Source organism: Canis aureus, chromosome X (genome assembly GCF_053574225.1).
Source record: "Canis aureus isolate CA01 chromosome X, VMU_Caureus_v.1.0, whole genome shotgun sequence".
Lineage (NCBI taxonomy): Eukaryota > Metazoa > Chordata > Mammalia > Carnivora > Canidae > Canis > Canis aureus.
Genome location: NC_135649.1, coordinates 123,050,850 through 123,069,910, shown reverse-complemented (window position 1 = coordinate 123,069,910; position 19,061 = coordinate 123,050,850). Strand labels below are relative to the sequence as shown.

The 19,061-nt window shown below is 49.9% G+C and overlaps 1 protein-coding gene and 1 long non-coding RNA gene across 5 annotated transcripts in view; both read left to right on the top strand.

Annotated features, from left to right (window-relative positions):
* The window catches only part of XG (Xg glycoprotein (Xg blood group)), a 27,632-nt gene extending 13,415 nt beyond the window's left edge, over positions 1-14,217 (top strand). For 2 of the 4 annotated variants that reach the window (XM_077889701.1, XM_077889700.1), the window contains 6 exons: positions 1,373-1,435; positions 4,621-4,671; positions 7,748-7,789; positions 9,121-9,156; positions 10,046-10,162; positions 12,698-14,217. In XM_077889701.1, coding sequence (XP_077745827.1) covers positions 1,373-1,435; positions 4,621-4,671; positions 7,748-7,789; positions 9,121-9,156; positions 10,046-10,162; positions 12,698-12,714 — 326 coding nt within the window. In that variant the 3' untranslated portion in view covers positions 12,715-14,217. The remainder of the gene's footprint in view (positions 1-1,372; positions 1,436-4,620; positions 4,672-7,747; positions 7,790-9,120; positions 9,157-10,045; positions 10,163-12,697) is intronic. The other 2 variants (XR_013375081.1, XM_077889702.1) reach the window with 1 other exon arrangement.
* LOC144308747 (uncharacterized) lies at positions 4,681-6,031 on the top strand. The gene is made up of 2 exons (XR_013375082.1): positions 4,681-5,249; positions 5,671-6,031. It is a non-coding gene; the product is annotated as an uncharacterized LOC144308747 (long non-coding RNA).
* Positions 14,218-19,061: the final 4,844 nt, after the last annotated feature.

Here is a 19,061-nt window from a genome sequence, read left to right as displayed (position 1 = left end):
TCCTCAACCGGTTTGCTGGGATGCGCCAAACAGCCCCTGCGCCCTCCCCGAATCCCTGCCCTTTGGGATGCGGTGTCCTCCCCAAATCCCTGCGCCTGGGATGCGGAGTCCTCCCCAAATCCCTGCGCCTGGGATGCGCAGTCCTCCCCAAATCCCTGCGCCTGGGATGCGGTGTCCTCCTCAAATTCTTGCCCCTGCGATGCGGAGTCCTCCCCAAATCCCTGCACCTGGGATGCGGAGTCCTCCTCAAATTCTTGCCCCTGGGATGCGGAGTCCTCCCCAAATCCCTGCACCTGGGATGCGGAGTCCTCCCCAAATCCCTGCGCCTGGGATGCGGAGTCCTCCCCAAATCCCTGCGCCTGGGATGCGGAGTCCTCCCCAAATCCCTGCGCCTGGGATGCGGTGTCCTCCTCAAATTCTTGCCCCTGCGATGCGGTGTCCTCCTCAAATTCTTGCCCCTGGGATGCGGAGTCCTCCCCAAATCCCTGCACCTGGGATGCGGAGTCCTCCTCAAATTCTTGCCCCTGGGATGCGGAGTCCTCCCCAAATCCCTGCACCTGGCATGTGGAGTCCTCCTCAAATCCCTGCGCCTGGGATGCGGTGTCCTCCTCAAATTCTTGCCCCTGCGATGCGGTGTCCTCCTCAAATTCTTGCCCCTGGGATGCGGAGTCCTCCCCAAATCCCTGCACCTGGGATGCGGAGTCCTCCTCAAATTCTTGCCCCTGGGATGCGGAGTCCTCCCCAAATCCCTGCACCTGGCATGTGGAGTCCTCCTCAAATCCCTGCGCCTGGGATGCGGTGTCCTCCTCAAATTCTTGCTCCTGCGATGCGGTGTCCTCCCCAAATCCCTGCACCTGGGATGCGGTGTCCTCCCCAAATCCGTGCCCGTGGGATGCGGTGTCCTCCCCGAATCCCTGCCCATGGGATGCAGTGTCCTCCCGGAATCCCTGTGCCCGGGATGCGGTGTCCTCCCCAAATCCCTACCCGTGGCATGCGGTGTCCTCCAAGATGTTAATGGGGGGTCACGGCTCATAGATGTTTCCAGACACCCCCCCTTTACCCAAAACCCATGAGCTATGTTACAAGCGCTCCAGCGCCCCGAGACTCACCCTCTGGGAGACGCCGCCACGTGCTTCCTCTCCACGAGGCCTGGCGTGGCCCCAAACGTGCGCGCGTAGCTCTTAGGACCCCGGAGCATCCGTCTGCATAAGAACGCCCGTGTGCCCAAACCCGGAGACCCGTCCTGCCCTCGAATGAGCGGCGTCAGGAGCACGTGCGCTTAGGTCCCGGCGCCCTGGCGAGCTGGAAAGGGTCCGGGGGCTACAGAGCGCGCCGCACAGGCCTCAGGGACGGTCTCTGCTCCACCCCACAGGGTACTTTGGCAACACCGACCCGCATGACGGCCGCTACCCGCCCAGGCCCAAGCCGCCCGCAGGTACGTGCACGGTCTCTCTCACCTGAGTGCGGAGGTGAGAAGGGAAGGTGGGGTGTGCAGGGCATCTGCCTCTAGCGTGGCGTCGGTGGGCTTGTGCGCACCTGTGCGCTTGGGAAGGTTGCATCGTGGGCGCAACCAGCCACGGGGCAGAGTGCACTTACATGTGGACACGTGTGTGAGCGTGTCTGTGTGTGTACTTGCACGCGCACTTACCTTCAGGTGCTCTGCACACACCTGTGCAGGTGCCTTTCTGCGTGCGCTCCTGTCCATAGCATCCTGTGCACAGCGCCACGTGTGCAGGACTTTACAGGTACGGCTCCCCACTGCTGCGGGGGTGCGTGTGCGAGCCCTCCTTTACACACGCGCACGTCCACGCGTCTTCACTTAGGCCTGTCGTCCTCACAGAGTGTGTACATATTCCCGTCTCTAGAGTCACGTGTGCATCCTTTTATTCATATTCACATCAACACCTGCATTTGCACAGGTCTCCATCTGTATGTATGTACACCTTCGTGTGCGTCTGTATGAGCACGGTCATATACACACGTGTCTGTGTATCGTTACTTAGGTGCATATCCCTTATGTATATGCACGTATCTCTCTATTGTTATATGCACGTAGATGCCCCTTTACAGATATTCACATAAACACCTTAATGTACACGTGTACATCTTCACTTAGGTATAGGCCCTTTGTATATGTACTTATTTACACACTTACGCATGCGTCCCTTTATATATGTGCGTAGAGACACCTTTATATATTCATGTCTCACGACATCTTTACTTATGTACGTGTACCTTTATATACACTTATATGAGCACTTTTATCTACATAGTGTCTGCATGTCTTTACTTGGACATATATCCCTTATCCCTTATAGATGTATGTTCATATTGATCTATTTTTTATATTTACATATATATCCCTTTATACATATATTTATATATCTTTATGTTCATGTATAGATCCCTTTATATGTTCACGTAAACACCTTTATATACAAATGTCTCTATATATCTTTATATACGCATGCACTTATTTCTATGTGTGTCTATTTGCATATACACTTTGATAAATATGCAGGTATAGATATTCATTTGTGTGTGTCTATATATATATCTTGATATAGGTATTACGTACCTTTATGTATACATAAGTGTTTATATGTAATGCATATATACACCTGTATATGTGTGTTTATATATATCTTTGTTTATATATTTTATGTACATACACACCTCTGAATATGTATATATACTTGTATTTGCACGTTTATATACATATACTTCTGTAATAATGCCTGTGTATAGCTTCGTATATGTATGTATACATATATCTTTATATGTGTGTATATATACATTTATATATGTACATATATAGTTTTAAATATGTATGTATATAGTTTAACTATATACATTTTTATATGTATATCTATATATTTATGTCTATATGCATTTTTATGGAGATTTAGTTTTATATGTATACTACACTTTCATATATGTATATTTATATATGTACTTTTATTACATATTTATTATGTATTATATATTTTATCATATATTATATATTCATTATATTTTTATTATATATTCATTATATATTACATATTCATTATATATTATTTATTAATTATATGTTCATTATATCTTTTATATATTTAACTTTTATTATATTTTATCATATATTATATATTCATTATATTTTATCATATATTATATATTCATTATATTTTTTCATATATTATATATTCATTATATTTTATTATATATTCATTATATTATATATTCATTATATTTTTATCATATATTATATATTCATTATATATTCATTATATCTTTATTATATATTCAACTTTTATTATATATTCATTATATATTATATATTCGTCATATTTTTATCATATTATATATTCACTATGTTTTTATCATATATTATATAATCATTATATTTTATTATATATTAATTATATATTACATATTCATTATATATATTCATTATATATTATATATTCATTATCTATTATATCTTTATTATATATTCCACTTTTATTATATATTTATTATATTATATATTCATCATATTTTATCATATATTATATATTCATTATGTTTTTATCATATATTATATATTCATTATATTTAATTATATATTAATTATATATTACATATTCATTATATATTCATTATATATTATATATTCATTATATGTTCATTATATCTTTATTATATATTCGATATATATTCATTGCATATTTATATTAATTCTATATATTTGTTACATATTTATTCTGTATAATATATTTATTATAGTCATTTATTATATATATTCATTATATACACTCAGTATATATATTTATTATATATTCATTTTATATATATATACACATATACCTTTATTTGTGGATATGTGCACATATACCTATGGGTGTATAGATGTATCTTTACACACACACACATCCAGGTGTATATAAAGCTTTCATGTGACGCTCTCTCCACCCCTGGCACGTGAACACCTGCACAGAATTTCTCATAGGTCAGGAAGGGCACGGGCCCTACGGGGCACACCCGTGCACAGCCCTGGGCTCCAGGCTGTAAGGCATGAGGCTTTGTGTGCAGTAGGCGAGGCTTCTCCCGTGCTTGCTTGTGGGATGTCCTTCCAGAGAGGTGAGGACTCGTCCCCGACCGCGTGCCAGACGGCACCTCGGTCATGTGGACAGGCTGGGTGCACACGCTGCTCTTTCCTGCGGAGTTTCACGCCGTGAACAAAGAGCGTTGTCTCTAAGGTTCTCGCTAGAATGCTCGAACGTCAGTACCAATGCCGGGCTTTTCATCAAGAACGTTCATGCTGGGGTTCACCTTCCCGGTCTTCCCGGCTCATAAACGTGCTTCCGGGTTGGGGTGTCCGGTCCGGCTCACATCTCTCTGCAGGAGGAGGATGCACCTGCACTAATAGGAGCCGCCAGGGTACCTGTGAGGTCTGGGAAGGCCCCGAGCTTTCCCTGGGGGATCTCTTTTCCTCCCAGCACGCCGTGACCTCAGCCGGGCAGCCCTGGATGTGCCCTGGTGGCCCTTGCTCTTGGCACTGTGTGGGGCTCCCTTTGGGGTGAGTCCTGGACACGGCTTTAGGGCCATCACCCACGATGGAAGCCTGTGCATCCCCGACCTGTGCCTTCTCTCCCGCAGGAGGCGGTGGCGGCTACTACCCCGGCAACGACGGCTACGGCGGCACTCACGGTATGGCCAGCATCCCGGGCCGGAGGGCGGCGGGTGGGCAGGCAGTACGCGGGGACTCCCGCGTGGGGCCCGGGCACGGCCTCTCTCTGGGCGCTGGGCATTGGCGCTCTCTCTGCTGGCGGCTGGGGCTCGCAGCCCTCTCTGCGCAGCTGTGTGGCTTGGCGGTGGCCCTCCGTCCAGGTGCCTGGCCACTGCCCGCACACCTGTGTCCAGGTAGCGGGAAATGGAGCGGCAGGTACCAGCACTGAGCATGTGGACATCGGCCAAGGAACCGGGGGGCCTTTGTCAGGCGGCCGACCTCCCGCCAACAGAAAGCACTCGGGGTGCCCGACTCTGCCAAGAACGAACAGAAATGTCCAAATGTCCGCAGGAGTGACGCGTGCAGTCGTTGTCTGGCCGGGGCTTTCTCGCCATCGAACCAGCAGACCTTGAGTCCCTCAGACCCTCTCTGCTCCCGTAAGGGAAGATTGAGAACACGACGTCATCGCTGTGGAAACGAAATGATACCGATTTTTTTTCCCACAGAGATACAATTGACACACAAGATTGTATTCGTTCTACGTGTGCAACATGATTCGGTAACTGATCACAGATCTAAGTCTAGGGAATGTCCATCAGCCACACAGAGTTACAAATTCTATTTCTTTTTTGCATCCATTGACGCACATAGTTACAAATTCTATTTTTTTTGCATCCATTGGCGCACCGTAGTTGCAAATCCTATTTTTTGCATCCATTGGCGCACATAGTTACAAATTCTTTTTTTTTTTTGCATCAATTGGCGCACCATAGTTGCAAATCCTATTTTTTGCATCCATTGGCGCACATAGTTACAAATTCTTTTTCTTTTTTTGCATCCATTGGCACACCATAGTTGCAAATCCTATTTTTTGCATCCTTTGGTGCACACAGTTACAAATTCTTTTTTTGCATCCTTTGGCGCACGTAGTTTCAAATTTTATTTTCTTCATTGTTTTATTTTATTTATTGATTTGACAGAAAGAGAGAGCGTGAGCAGAGGGAGGGGTCGAGGGAGACTGAAGTATATTCTCTGCTGAGCACAGAGCCCACCCAGGACTCAATTCCAGGACCCTGAGACCATGACCTGAGCCAACAGCAGATGCTCAACCCACTGAACAACCCAGGCGCTCCACAAATTTTATTTTTTTTATCGTGAAATGACAACCTTGAAGATGTATTCCCTTAGAAACTTTTTTTTTTCCTTAGAAACTTTTAAACACAGGATATAGGATTGTTCATTAGGGTCCCCAGGGCTTATTATTAATCTTATGACTGCACTTTTGCCTCTTTGGCTCCCATTCGCCCATCAATCAATTTATACATGGATTTCCAGGCATTATTTTCCTTTTGTTTGCCATCTTTTAAGGGATTGGAGCATCCTTAGTGAATTGAGTGACTGTCTTTTTGGTCGAAACTAATATTTCGACAGTGCTTTTGCAAGGCGTGTGGTCCTTTTAGACACGTGGTCCTTCCCATGAATCTTCCTAACCTGTGAAGCGTAAATCATTATTTCACACCTGTTTGTACAAAGTAAAGGAGAAGCATGGTGCTCCTGCACTCTGCTTTAGGGGGCAGACAGACGTCCACCACCCTATAGATGGTCCCGTCCCCATAACGCTGTCCCTACAAGATGCACAAGCCTGTATGGGACCCGGGACGTGTCAAAGGTCCCAGGTGAGCCCGATGAAGAGCTGCCTGGTTGAAAGTGAATGTGCCGACGTGATGCTCCATCATGGTCCTTCCATAGAAATTACAGGACAAGTTTTTTGGGATATTTTTACAAGCAGCCACGCGGAGTGTTGTGGGGTCAGATGACGCCCTCACATCCCCCAGGCCAGGGAGGTGTCCTGATCCGGGGGTGTGTTTACTCTGCACACACCTCTGACGATTCTCCCTCCGTGAGCATCTTTTCCAGAGCTTTCATTTCCATCTTTGCCGGATTTGTAAGCGGGAGACAAATGCCTCACCCCGCAGTGTTCCCCGGGAACCCTAAGGATGCCTACATCGCCTCCTGCACCCCGGAAATGAGGATGCTGATCACACGCCACCATTTCTTGGGGACCTGTCTCCCCCGAGTGCAGAGAGCACACCCGTCAGGATGATCACTCACCCTCGGGGCAAAGCGTCTGCAAAATGCGCCGAGGAGTGCGGCGGGAGCTGAGGTCCAGCCCGCGGGATGGATGCTCAGGGATTCTGTGTCTGGACCGCTGTCCTGTGGCACCGAGCTGCTTACACGAGCCCTGAGGATCCGGTGCATGCAGCCGGTGACCGCGTCACCCGCGGCTCCCTGGGGGTGGCAAAATGCGAGTGGCGCGTCCCTTCCTCGTGCACAAGGGGCACCAGTCCTAAGAGGTGATGACCTCATCATAGTGACCTCATTTTACCTCCATTCTCAACCTTGGAATCTTTAAAGACCCCCCACCTGCAAGCGGCGCCCGGCTCCAAGGTCCTGGGAGGCTCGGCCTTCAACATGTGAATTCCGGGGAGGCGCCGGGCTCACTCATCCCTAACCCCCACCACCCCCACCATCCACTTGGAAGACGCGGCTCATCATGTCGCCCACCGGGGTTTCGCGAGCACCCACAAAAACTCTTCCGCTCCCAAGCTAACAAAATCGGCATCAAGCATTTCGTTGGTCTTCTCATGTCTTTGCTGAGAGGTTGGCCTCCGGGTCCAGGAAGAAGGTGCCCCGAATCTTTGTTTCCCGGGCCAGGATGAGTCTAGGCTGTGCCAGGGTGGGCTGGCAGTGGCGGGCCCCAGGGCCACGGCAAAGCCCGCTCCCCAGGGGCGGGGGGAGCCTTCCGTGGGCCCCGTCCCATGCGCTGCCGAGGCCGTCGGGGCCGCTGTGTATCCTGCAGGCTGCCCTCTGCCTGAGTCGCCTTGTGCTCAGGGGCCACGCCGGGTGACCGTGCCCCTGCCCTTGGACCGGCCCGGTGGCCTGCAGGCGTTTGCAGCCTCTGGCCGCCTCTCGCTTCAGGTGTGCTGGCTTTCTGAGCGCTGCCACCGACGCTTCTGGAGCATTCTCTTCCGTTTCACGTATCTTTCTGTCCTGCAGGAGGCGGGCGCCCTAGACCCAAGACTTACGGGAATACCTATGGTAAAGGAGTTCTTTATGGCAAGCCGTGTGGGGAGCAGCTGTCCTCGGGGGGCACTAACACCCTGTCTGGGGCTGGCGGGAAGCTTGTCCTTTTGTCCCCCCTGCGTGGAAACTAACTCACCAGCTGGGCCTAATTTGCGTCCTCACCGGTCGGCAACGTTGCTTTGCACGCAGTGAAGCCCTACTTTCTTGCAAGGAAGTAAGCCCTGCTCACAGTTGATAACGTGTGTGTGTACATGCATGTGTGTGCGCGTTAGCGTTCACCTGTGCATGTGTGCGAGTGTGTGCCAGTATGCATGCATGTGTGCATGCATGCGAGCACAGTTAGGGGTGTATGTGTGCATGTGTACGCCTGGGCGCGTGTGTGCATGCGTGTGCATCTGGCTGCACACACATGTAAATGTGCTAATGCACATGGGCATGTTTCACATGTGTGCCTGTGTGCACATGTGTGTGCACGCACGTGGATTTGCACATGCAAGCCTGTATGTATCTGTGTGTGCACTGTGTATGTGTGTGTGCAGACGGATGTGTGCATGTGTATGTGTGTGTGGCTTGTACGCATGCCTGCATGTGTATTAGCATGCGCTCTGCGTGTGTGGAGGTAGGCATATGTATGGAGGTGTGCACGAATGCATCTGTCCATGTGTGCACATGCAAGTTGTGCTCATGCACCAGAGTAGAGATATGAACACTGTAGATGTATGAACACATGTGGAGGTGTGCATGAGTGTGTGCTCATGCACACATTGGGAGGTGTGCACACGTGTAGAGGTATGCACACATGTGGAGGTGTCCATGAGTGTGTGCTCGTGCACACATGTGGATGAATGGATCTATGTGTGCACATGTGCATATCGGTATTTTCATGCACATGTGCATGGACACTACTGTGTGTGCTCTTATACACATGTAGAGGTATGAACACATGTATAGGTATGAACACGTGTGGAGGTGTGCGTGTGTGCTCATGCACACATGTGGAGGCATGAACACATGTAGAGGTACGATGCACACGTGTGTAGGTAGGTGTGCACGAGGGTGTGCTCGTGCATGTTGCACACATACATGTGCATGTGTATATCCCTTGACCCCATGTGATGAAAGCTGCATTGCCCTGTCCCTTGCCCCCTTGCCCTCGTCGCCACCCCCGTCCCGGGGCTGAGTGTGCAGCCCGCCTCGGCCGAGTGTGCGTCCCAGGGCCAGGTAAGCGCCCTGCAAACAGAGACGCCCGTCCACGGGGCCGCGAGCTGCACGCCCAGCATGTCCGCAGCGCCTGGCGGGGGACGCTTGCTCCATACACCCATGACCGTGTGCCTCTCTCCTTGCAGGCGGAGATGGACACTCGACTTACGGCAACCCCCAAGGTAGCGCGTGGGCGCCGCACCCCATCTTTAATAAAAACACGCTCTTGCACAGTGCCGTGGGCGGGCCGGCGTGGGCGTGACGCACTGTCACAACTCACGGTCTTTCCTGGAGCAGCGGCTCTTCTTAGGTTTGGCAGGAAGCTGCTGAGCACAGCCGTGTGCCTCCCTGGCGTGCTCAGCTTCCCGGGGGCGCACAGAGGGAGGGAGGACTGTGGATCTTGGGCCGCAGGACCCCTCATGGCTCTGAGGGTCTGGTGGGGCGCGTGGGCCTGTCCCGGGGACACCGATGGCTCCCCTTCCCTTGACGCGCACCAACGGGGAGCCGAGAAGGAGATCCGTGCCCCTGCCACGGTCTGGACCCAGCCTGGTACCAGACGCGGGTGGTTCCCGTCCACGGAAGTGAGGCCTTCCCCTTTCTGGGAAGTGCGGATTTTTGTCGCACGAGGGAAAACCAAAGCTTTGCCGTCCGTCCTGTTGCCTGCAAGGCGTCAAGCAGGGCTGCGTGCACGCGTCCAGAGCTTGGAGGGCGGGCCTAGCAGGCTACATTTGGGTTGAAAACGTATTTTTTGCTCAAGAACACATTGCCCCTTGGAAAAAGGTACAAATGCATCCAATTCCACAAATACCTGAGACACCAATCAAGTGCCTCTTATTTGCACTTTTCGTCCTTGAGTGTCCTGAACGGGTAAGACGGGCTTAATACTCCCCACACCGGGTAGAAACAGAATCCCTTCCTCTGGCTCCTTGTTCTGATTTTTTTTTTTTTACTCTTTTTTCCCCTGGGGTTGCAGGTTGGGAGGGGCGTGGAGGTGAGATTGTTCACGGTTTAGGATGACCGGCTCTGTGGCGGGCCACGCGCTTTCTGACACCCCGTTGCCTTCCCCCGCAGGCAACACGGTAGCGAAGATCGTGTCTCCCATCGTGTCGGTGCTGGTGGTGACGCTGGTGGGCGCGGCGGCCGGTTACTGCCAGCGCAACAGGAGGCAAAACTGTTTCACGCCAAACGGCAAGTTTCAGGGTCTCTGAAAATACTCTGGGGTGCCCGTCACTGGGCTGGCTTATTTCTGGGTACGCCCCAGAGACCCACTTTGCCTTGGGAAGTGTTTTTTTTTTTTTTTTTTTGCTGGGACTTTCGATACACGGGAATGTGAGAGAACCACACACGGGTGCTCCTCCTTGTATTTGCATTTTTTTTTTAAATATTTATTCATTTATTCATGAGAGACAGAGAAAGAAGCAGAGGGAGAAGCAGGCTCCATGCAGGGAGCCCGACATGGGAGTCAATCCCGGGTCCCCAGGATCAGGCGCTGGGCCGAAGGCCGGTGCCAAAGCTCTGAGCCCCCCAGAGATCCCTGTATTTGCATTTTTTTAAATAAATTTTTATTTATGATAGTCACAGAGAGAGAAAGAGAGGCAGAGACACAGGCAGAGAGAAGCAGGCCCCATGCACTGGGAGCCCGATGTGGGAATCGATCCCGGGTCTCCAGGATCGCGCCCTAGGCCAAAGGCAGGTGCCAAACCGCTGCGCCACCCAGGGATCCCCTGTATTTGCATTTTTAAGCAGCTTTTTGGTTTAGCTGCCAAGAACTCACTTACAGGGACACCTGCTAAGCAAGCCCCCAGCGGGGCCGACACCATTTCGATTCGTCATAGGGGACCCGGAACATGTCTGGGTGGAGTGTGCGATTTTCTGTTCCTCTCCAAAGAGAAAAATATAGAGGCCCCAAGTTGTAAGCCTTACTGTTCAATTCGTAGGCTATGCACAGACCCCTCGGAAATGGGGGCGCGGGTACAGGGCTCTGTGGCTTTCTGGTTTGGGCTTTCTTTGGGGGAGGTGCAGGCTCCTGGGTTTGAAGACTCCTGCCCGGTTGGCCATCTGTGGGGTGCAGAGGTGTTGGGGCCCTGGGGACCTGAATGCAGGGAGAGTCCAGAGACTGCATGGGCGGGGGGCTCTATTGCACAAAGGAGGTGAGGGTGCGTTGAGGGGTGGTCCTCACAGCAAGCACCCACGTCTGACTCCATCTGGGGTTTGCTGGGTGCATCACTCACACCCATCCTGTGTCCCTAAGGAAACCTGCAGGAAACCTGTTGCAGGTGAGGGTGTTAAAAATCCCAAAACCTGCCCAGGGCCTCCCTCTGCTGGCAGATGGGCGTTACTGACCAAATCCGGGCACCCGTGAGTTCAGGTCTACACCACATCCTGCCTCTGGAAAGCTTAGGGGGAAACCGAGTCTCTGCAACAGCCCTTGCATTGGGGGGAAACTGAGTCTCTGCAAAACACCTGGCATGGCTGGCGGCTGGGGGGAAACTGAGTCTCTGAAAAACCCCTGGCATGGCTGGTGGCTTGGTGGGGAGCCGAGTCTCTGCAAAACCCCTTGCACTGGGGGGAAACCGAGTCTTTGAAAAACCCCTTGCAATGGGGGGAAACTGAGTCTTTGCAAAACCCCTTGCACTGGGGGGGAAACCAAGTCTTTGAAAAACCCCTTGCAATGGGGGGAAACCGAGTCTTTGAAAAACCCCTGGGGTTGGGGGGAAACCGAGTCTTTGAAAAACCCCTCGCATTGGAGGGAAACCGAATCTCTGCAAAACCCCTTGCACTGGGGGGAAACCGAGTCTTTGCAAAACCCCTGGCATTGGGGGGAAACCGAGTCTCTGCAAAACCCCTGGCATGGCTGGTGGCTTGCATGGTCGTGGCAGATCCACGGAGCATGCATTAGGATTCCTCCTTCATCAGGGCCACGCAGGCATTTCAGAACCCACGAGTGTAGACTTGAATCTTGCTCTTTTAGGGGAGGGTTGTCCACCTGAATTTTGCCCCCAATGCCTCACCTTCCATGACTCTTTTTCTGCAGCAGGTGGAGATGATTTTTGCTTTGTTTCTTTTTATTTATTTATTTATTTATTTATTTATTTATTTATTTATTTGCTTTGTTTCTTTTTAAATGTGGGGTCGTGCCCTCCCCGTTTCTGGAGACTAGATAAACATGCCATCGGGGTCTCCAGTTAGTTATTCTTTCTTCTTTTTCAAGATTTCATTTATCAGAGAGAGTGCGCACCAGCAGGGGGAGGGACAGACTCCCCGCTGAGCAGGGACCCCCCCCCCCCATGATTTCAGGACCTGGAGATCATGACCTGAGCTGGAGGCAGCCGCTTAAACAACTGAGCCACCCAGGCCCCGGCGCTAGCTGTCCTTCAGGGGGCAGCCCCGCCGAGAAGCTGCCCCACGTCGCGCGCACATGCCTGTGGGGCCGGGGCCCCTTACGGGTGACCGGCCTGTGTCCCTGACAGCGGACTATTAAAAACTCCCACCTCAGGGAGGTCAACGGAACCGCATCCATAGAAGCGGTTGGTGCAGATATTACCTGGTGAGCACAAAAGTAGAGTCGGTGAATTCAGGACCGATGTTCCAAGCCCTGGGGAAAAAAATAATACAAGGGAAAGCGTGAGAAAGGAGAATCTTGGTTGAACGTCCATCCAGAGAGCGTTATTTCGGTTTTTTTGTGTTGCCCGTGACATCGGGTTGGTCCTGTTCCGTTTCCAGAACCAGCGCACGTCTGAGGGCTTCGGGCCGCCTCGGGAGAAGCTCAGCGTGGACGGGGACCGCGTTGGCCGCTGCTGTGACAGTCCCTTTGGTGGTTGAGGTCACCTGTCGCCCTAGAGAATCTCCTGTGGGTGCAGCCGAGCCTCCGCGCAGAGCGTCCCCGGTGCACCAGGACACCTGAGCGCGCGTCGGGCCGTGCCACGATGACGGCTGCATCTGTCCGGGGCTCCCGTGGCCACGCCGCACACATCTGCACGGTGTCCTGGGTCCCTGACACTACCTCTTGGTGCACATCGCCTGCAGGGCGCATGGCGGGGAAGGGGTGGCCCAGGGGATAGGGGTTCGCGGGGTTCCCAGCAAGCTCTACAGGGGTGATGGGAGGGGGGCCTGACCCAGAGAGCTCGCACCCGTGGGTCGGGCTGATGTGGAATGCAGGATTCCCGCCACCCAGGGCCCGCGTGGACCCGTGCACCATCCCGTGTCCATTGCACACACACGGAGTCCGCGTTTCGGGATTGTGCGCACATTCCCGCTCCTGTCCAAGCCATCCTGGGGGCCGGGGCGGGAGGTGGGGGGTGGGGAGCGGCCTGAGGATGCTGTATCTTTTCCCGTGAAACCATATAATTTCGGTATTTCTGGACCCATCGGGGACGACGACTGCGATCCGCGCCTCTTCATTCTGTTAGTTTTCGCTCCACGTGCTGTAGGTCATTGTGCTGTGGGCACCGCCATCCTTAGTTGATACTTTAAATATAGAAAACCTTTTCTTAGTTTATATCTTTTTTTTTTGTAACCTTAGTAGTAGGAAACTTTAAATGCTCAAGCATCTAAAATGCATATACTACCCATTTGCTTCTATTTTAGGAATATTTTAGGGGAAAGGATAAAGGGTCGTTTGTGTTTATCTGTATAATTTCATCCCACTTAGGTAAATGCTTGTAGAGGTTTTGGACTTTGCCCGAAATATCGGGATAGAGACAATCATTGACGTCTGGAACTCACCGAGAGAACCCAGGAAAGTCCTAAATACGCATATTTTGCACTCAGCATGATGGATTGGGAGCTCCGGCTCCAAAGAGCAGGTGCCCAAAGCAGAATGCCCCGTAATAGAGCTTCGCAAGGAGAAAAAGGAACTCACAGCTCATAGTGTCGACGTAGGGTTGCTCATCCGGGGACTCAGGCCTCAAGTGAGTGGTTTTAAGACGGCGGCAGTGGTTCCCACGGGGAGAGGAAGGTCCCACGGTGCCTCTTGACTGTCACAAGAGATGCATGGCTGGTGCACACTTTGTGCATGTGTGTTCCGGTGTGAGCTCCTTTCAAGTGTGGTTAGAAGTGGGTGTGAATGTGTGCACGTGCACGTGTGTGGACGCGCGTGCGGACACACACTCCCACACGTTCACATACACACCTACATGCATTACGAAACACACACATCCTTCTGGTTGGCTTATTTGTTTGTTTCCCTGTAACTCTCATAAATACATCTTCGTCACAGCCAATAAATGTCAAGGGAAAAAGAATACCCCACGTTGGTTTGGTTGCCGAGTTCTTGTTTTCTGTCCTTCCCACTGGCGACCGGGAAGCAGCACCGGATAGGTCTACCAGTGAGGAGGCTACGCGGCTTGGTGGGCGTTGAACACAGGCCGTCCTGCATGGGGTTGCGTGTCCGTTGAGTGTTTGTGGCCTCAGCTCCATGCCGAGGGTCCCGGCAGTTGTTTGGGGACCAGATGGGCACCTGTCACCTTCCCTAGGAAGACATGTTCTCATTGGTGCCATTTGGAATGAAATGGATGATGAACACGTAACATAAAGCAGTCACACAGTTAGGGGATGGACACCACCCAGGTGACAAGAGGAAACTGCTAAGTGTTCAACCTTCTTAGTATAAGAATATTTGAATGATGAGCACATACAGGCATGTGTTTTGGGGAAGGGGAGGGCAGGGATTATACGCAGAAACATGTGATCGATTGATGATTGATTGGTTGATTTACTGATGGCTGAAGTATAGATGACACAGTGTTACATTAGTTTCACGCAGGGAGCTTATCTCCTGAAGGAATCACCAGGGCCCCCCAGTAGGGCCTGCCTCCCTGCCAGAAATCAGAGAAAAATCAGAATATACTGGACTCTGCATGCCTGTTAAGGAAGGAAAGAATGAGTTTGACCAGAGTGTGTAAAAAGCAACGCTCACCTGCTCCTCCCGGGAGCTCGAGCGTGCCTGGTGGTCCACGTCTGGAAGATTACCTTCACGCTGGTGTGGAGTGAAGCCTGGAATCTAATTTTACGCGGGTCCAGAGGACGGCGACCACCACGGGAGCCAGAGTCTCATTTCCATTTTCCTAACAAACACTTGCAAAAAATAATCGTACTCCCCTCCCGAAACCAAGTCCAAATGACGATAGGCGGCACTTTGCCGTTGCAGGGGGTAGGGGATGGTCGAGCTCATTGTAGAGAGGGAAAAAGAAATCACATGCACACACATGCACACACGCACACGCACAAATACACGAGCTCACTTGTTGGAGTTCTGGCCAAGAGGGGAAGTGTGGCCACAGAGGCGCACACGGGGAGCATGTGCACGTAGCTCACGGTGAAGTCCCCACCAGCCAAGGGCATAGCAGAAGCTGGGGTTCTACGGGGGGTGAACTGGGGCAGACCCTCCCCTGCAATCTTCAGAGGGAACGTGGTCCGGCCCCTCCTGGACCCCAGGTCTCCGGCCTGCAGAATGCCCAGAGAAACAGAATAAATGTGTGTTGGTGAAGCCACTGCGTTTGTGGGATTCTGTTAACGCAGCTGGAAGGGACTCATATGGACGCCACCACATGCCGGGTAGGTGTGTTCCTAATTTAGAAGACAGGATGGGGAACCCACTGAGCTTCCCTAGGGACAAGGTGGTGAGGAGGGTCAGGATTCATCTCCGGGCGCGGAGGCTCAGCTCACAACTTGGCATCTGCATTTCCAGCTGCGCGTTTCCAGCTCTGCAACCTGAAGCCAGTTGCACGACCTCTCGGGGTTTAGTTACTCCTTTAGTATGAGGAATCCATATAATCATGGGCTCTGCTTCCCCCAAATGGACAGAGGTTGCATGGCTTGACGTGTGACAAGCATTTCCAGTCGTGCCTGGTAGGTAGCGAGGGCTGCAGGTGATATGGGGGGGAAAAAACCCCACAAATAATTTTTTTTCTTAATCTAAATAGAATTAGGATCGTTGCAATATATGGGGTATTTCTTAGAGTCAGCGGAGATGTTGAGACCATGAAATCCAAACTGCAGACACGAACTAAAAACCGGGAGGGTTCGAGAATGCAGGTTTTCTGAATCCATAGAGCCAGGTGCAAGGCTTCCCAGCTGAACTACAGTTCCCAGCATCCTTTGCAGGCATGCTGGTCATGTGACAGCTCTGGCCAATGGGAGGCCACCTCTGTCCCCAGAGCTGCAAGACCCTATTAATTCCCCCAAACTTGCACCCGTCAGCGTGAAGACCTTGTTTCTCCACAAGCATTTTTGCATGCAGGTGTCGCCATGCACGGATGACGTTTGCGGCGACTCTGGGAAGATTCTCCTGTTTCTTTGTGTAGGAAATCCACTATAAATGTGATATTCTGTGAAAATCCATTATATGTATAGAATTGCATGGATACAATATATCACATGTGTATATAGGTGTGTGCATATATATACACACAACGTATTTCTGTATAAATACCTATAAATACCGTATAAAATAAATACATAGAATATGCATGTGTATAAACGCTTTATACATTATATATAATTTTATATACATATTGATGTGGTGCAGGGGTGGCTGACCTTTCTTTCTTTTTTTTTTTTGTGGCTGACCTTTCGATGTGCGTGGAATGTGTGTGCATTCCATGTTTGATGCGGAATCAGACTTAAAATTTGCATTTTTTTTCCCCCTGACTACCAAGAGGATTGTCCGTTTTGGAGACTTCATAACGGGAGCTGTCTGTGCACCATTATTTTATCTTGAATTGCATAATTCAGTGTAGACTGGGTTGCTTTAGCTTCCAGATAATTTTTTTTCAAAACATTTTATTTATGGGGGATCCCTGGGCGGCTCAGTGGTTTGGCGCCTGCCTTTGGCCCAGGGCACAGATCGAGTCCCGCGTCGGGCTCCTGGCATGGAGCCTGCTTCTCCCTCTGCCTGGGTCTCTGCCTCTCTCTCTCTCTCTCTCTCTCTGTGTCTCTCATTAACAAAAAAATTTTTAAAAATTTAAAAAAATGTTATTTATTTATTCATGAGAGACATACAGAGAGAGGGAGGCAGAGACCCAGGCAGAGGGAGAAGCAGGCTCCATGCAGGGAGCCCGACCTGGGACTCGATTCCGGGTCCCCAGGGTCACACCCTGGGCCGAAGGCGGCGCTAAACCACTGAGCCCCTGGGGCTGCCCAAGGGTTCCAGAGAATTTGAGCATTATTCATCTTCTTCGAATTTCTTCCTTGTGATTCATCATCACCAGAGCTCTCTCCAGTCTCATGCATTGTCCCCAGTTCCAAGGGCCCATTGTCGGTAGCAGCGTGACTTCCACCTGAAGCAAATGTTTCCTGATGAGTTTTACTCACGTTTTTCTTTGCCTCGTTGGGCTTCTTCGAAAAGCAGCCTCAGGTACCCCTGCAGGCGGGGAGTTCAGCCCGCGCCGTCTGTCCTGGCTGGGCCGTGAGACGGTCGGTCGTCCTTAACGCTTACAGATCTTTCGTCTGGCTCGCTGGCAAATGTCCTGCCGGAATGTGATCCGCAGGATGGAGTTCAGACCCGGTCAGACTTGTTCTCCTATCTGGCATTTCAAAGCGGTGATGACGCCGTGTAGCCTCAAACCTGCACAGACGGGGCTCTGCGTGTTTGGACGCTTCTTCGGGATCCAAATTCTATCTTCAACCCCTGGGATGCTGGGCTCCCAAGCTAATTCTTGCCGTGCACCCCTCAACATTCTGGCGCGTGTTCATCTAGTTTCACGCGGGTCTCGAATGCGTGTTTGTACTGAGCCCAGTGAGACGGTCAGAAACAGCCAAACACATCGTTTGAAGGGAATGACTAGCCTGCGAACATCGGTGGCTTTAGCATTGTTTCAAAAACATAAAATTACTCAGTTCACTTTGCTCATGAGCTGCTGATGGAATCCTAGTTTTGGAGAGTTTTAGGAAGGGCAGTCGGCTGGACTCTGAATCCCCCCACCCCCGCCCCGTTCATCCTGTGAAGTTTGCAAGGACAGGAGTGAAGAATTTGGCTTTCCAGAGATTCACCATCCTGATGTGGGATGCAGATCCGGAGTGGACTTGTCATGGGGGACCTGCTTTCTGTGTTAAAAACCATGTTTCCCGAGTCTCTGGGGTTCAGGGTACACCCTCGAGGCACATAATGCTTCCCTACCCTGTAGCCTTCACCTTGGCCCAAGTGTAGACGGTTCTTTGAAAATCGCTGAATCCCTTCAGTGGGATTCTTGGGCATCCCCCCGCCCCCAGCATGATCCATTCCCAGTGGATGGCTTTCCACGCTTCTTAGGTCCTTTCACAGGGGCCAAGGGCAGGCCACCCCAAAAAGCACCACTTTGGCATATTATTTTGCGGTTTTGAATTTTTTTAGATTCCAATATAGTCAGCACGCAGTGCTGTGTCGGTTTCGGGTGTACAATATGGTGATTCAAAAATTCTCGACAACAGCCAGTGCTCGTTAGGACAAGCACACACCTTCATCCCCGTCACCTGTTCCACCCATCCCCCGCCCGAAGGCAGCCATCAGTGTACTCTACACATTTAAGAGTGTTCTTGTGTTTGTCTCTTTTTGCTTTGTTCATGGATAAAGAAGATGTGATATATACATGACATATATGTACAAGGATATTATATCCCATTGTATGTATATGTATATATCATGCATATGGTGATAGATTTTATATAATATATAGTATGTATGTGTATATATATTATATTCCATTGTATGTATACGTATATATCATGTTTATGGTGATAGATTTTATATGGTATATAGTATATATGTGTATATATATTATATTCCATTGTATGTATACATATATACAATATATATACACATTGTAATATATTTTATATAATATATGCTATATATGTATATACTATATTCATCTATATGCATTCTCATATATACTATATATATACATTTTAATATATTTTATATTACATACAGTATATATGTATATATCTATTATATTCCATTGTGAGTTTACATATATAATACATATATACATGGTAATATATTTTCTATGATATATATAGTGTATATGTGTATATATTTATTGTATTCCATTGTGTATACATGTATATTATATCCTATTGTATATGATATATACACATGGTAATGTAT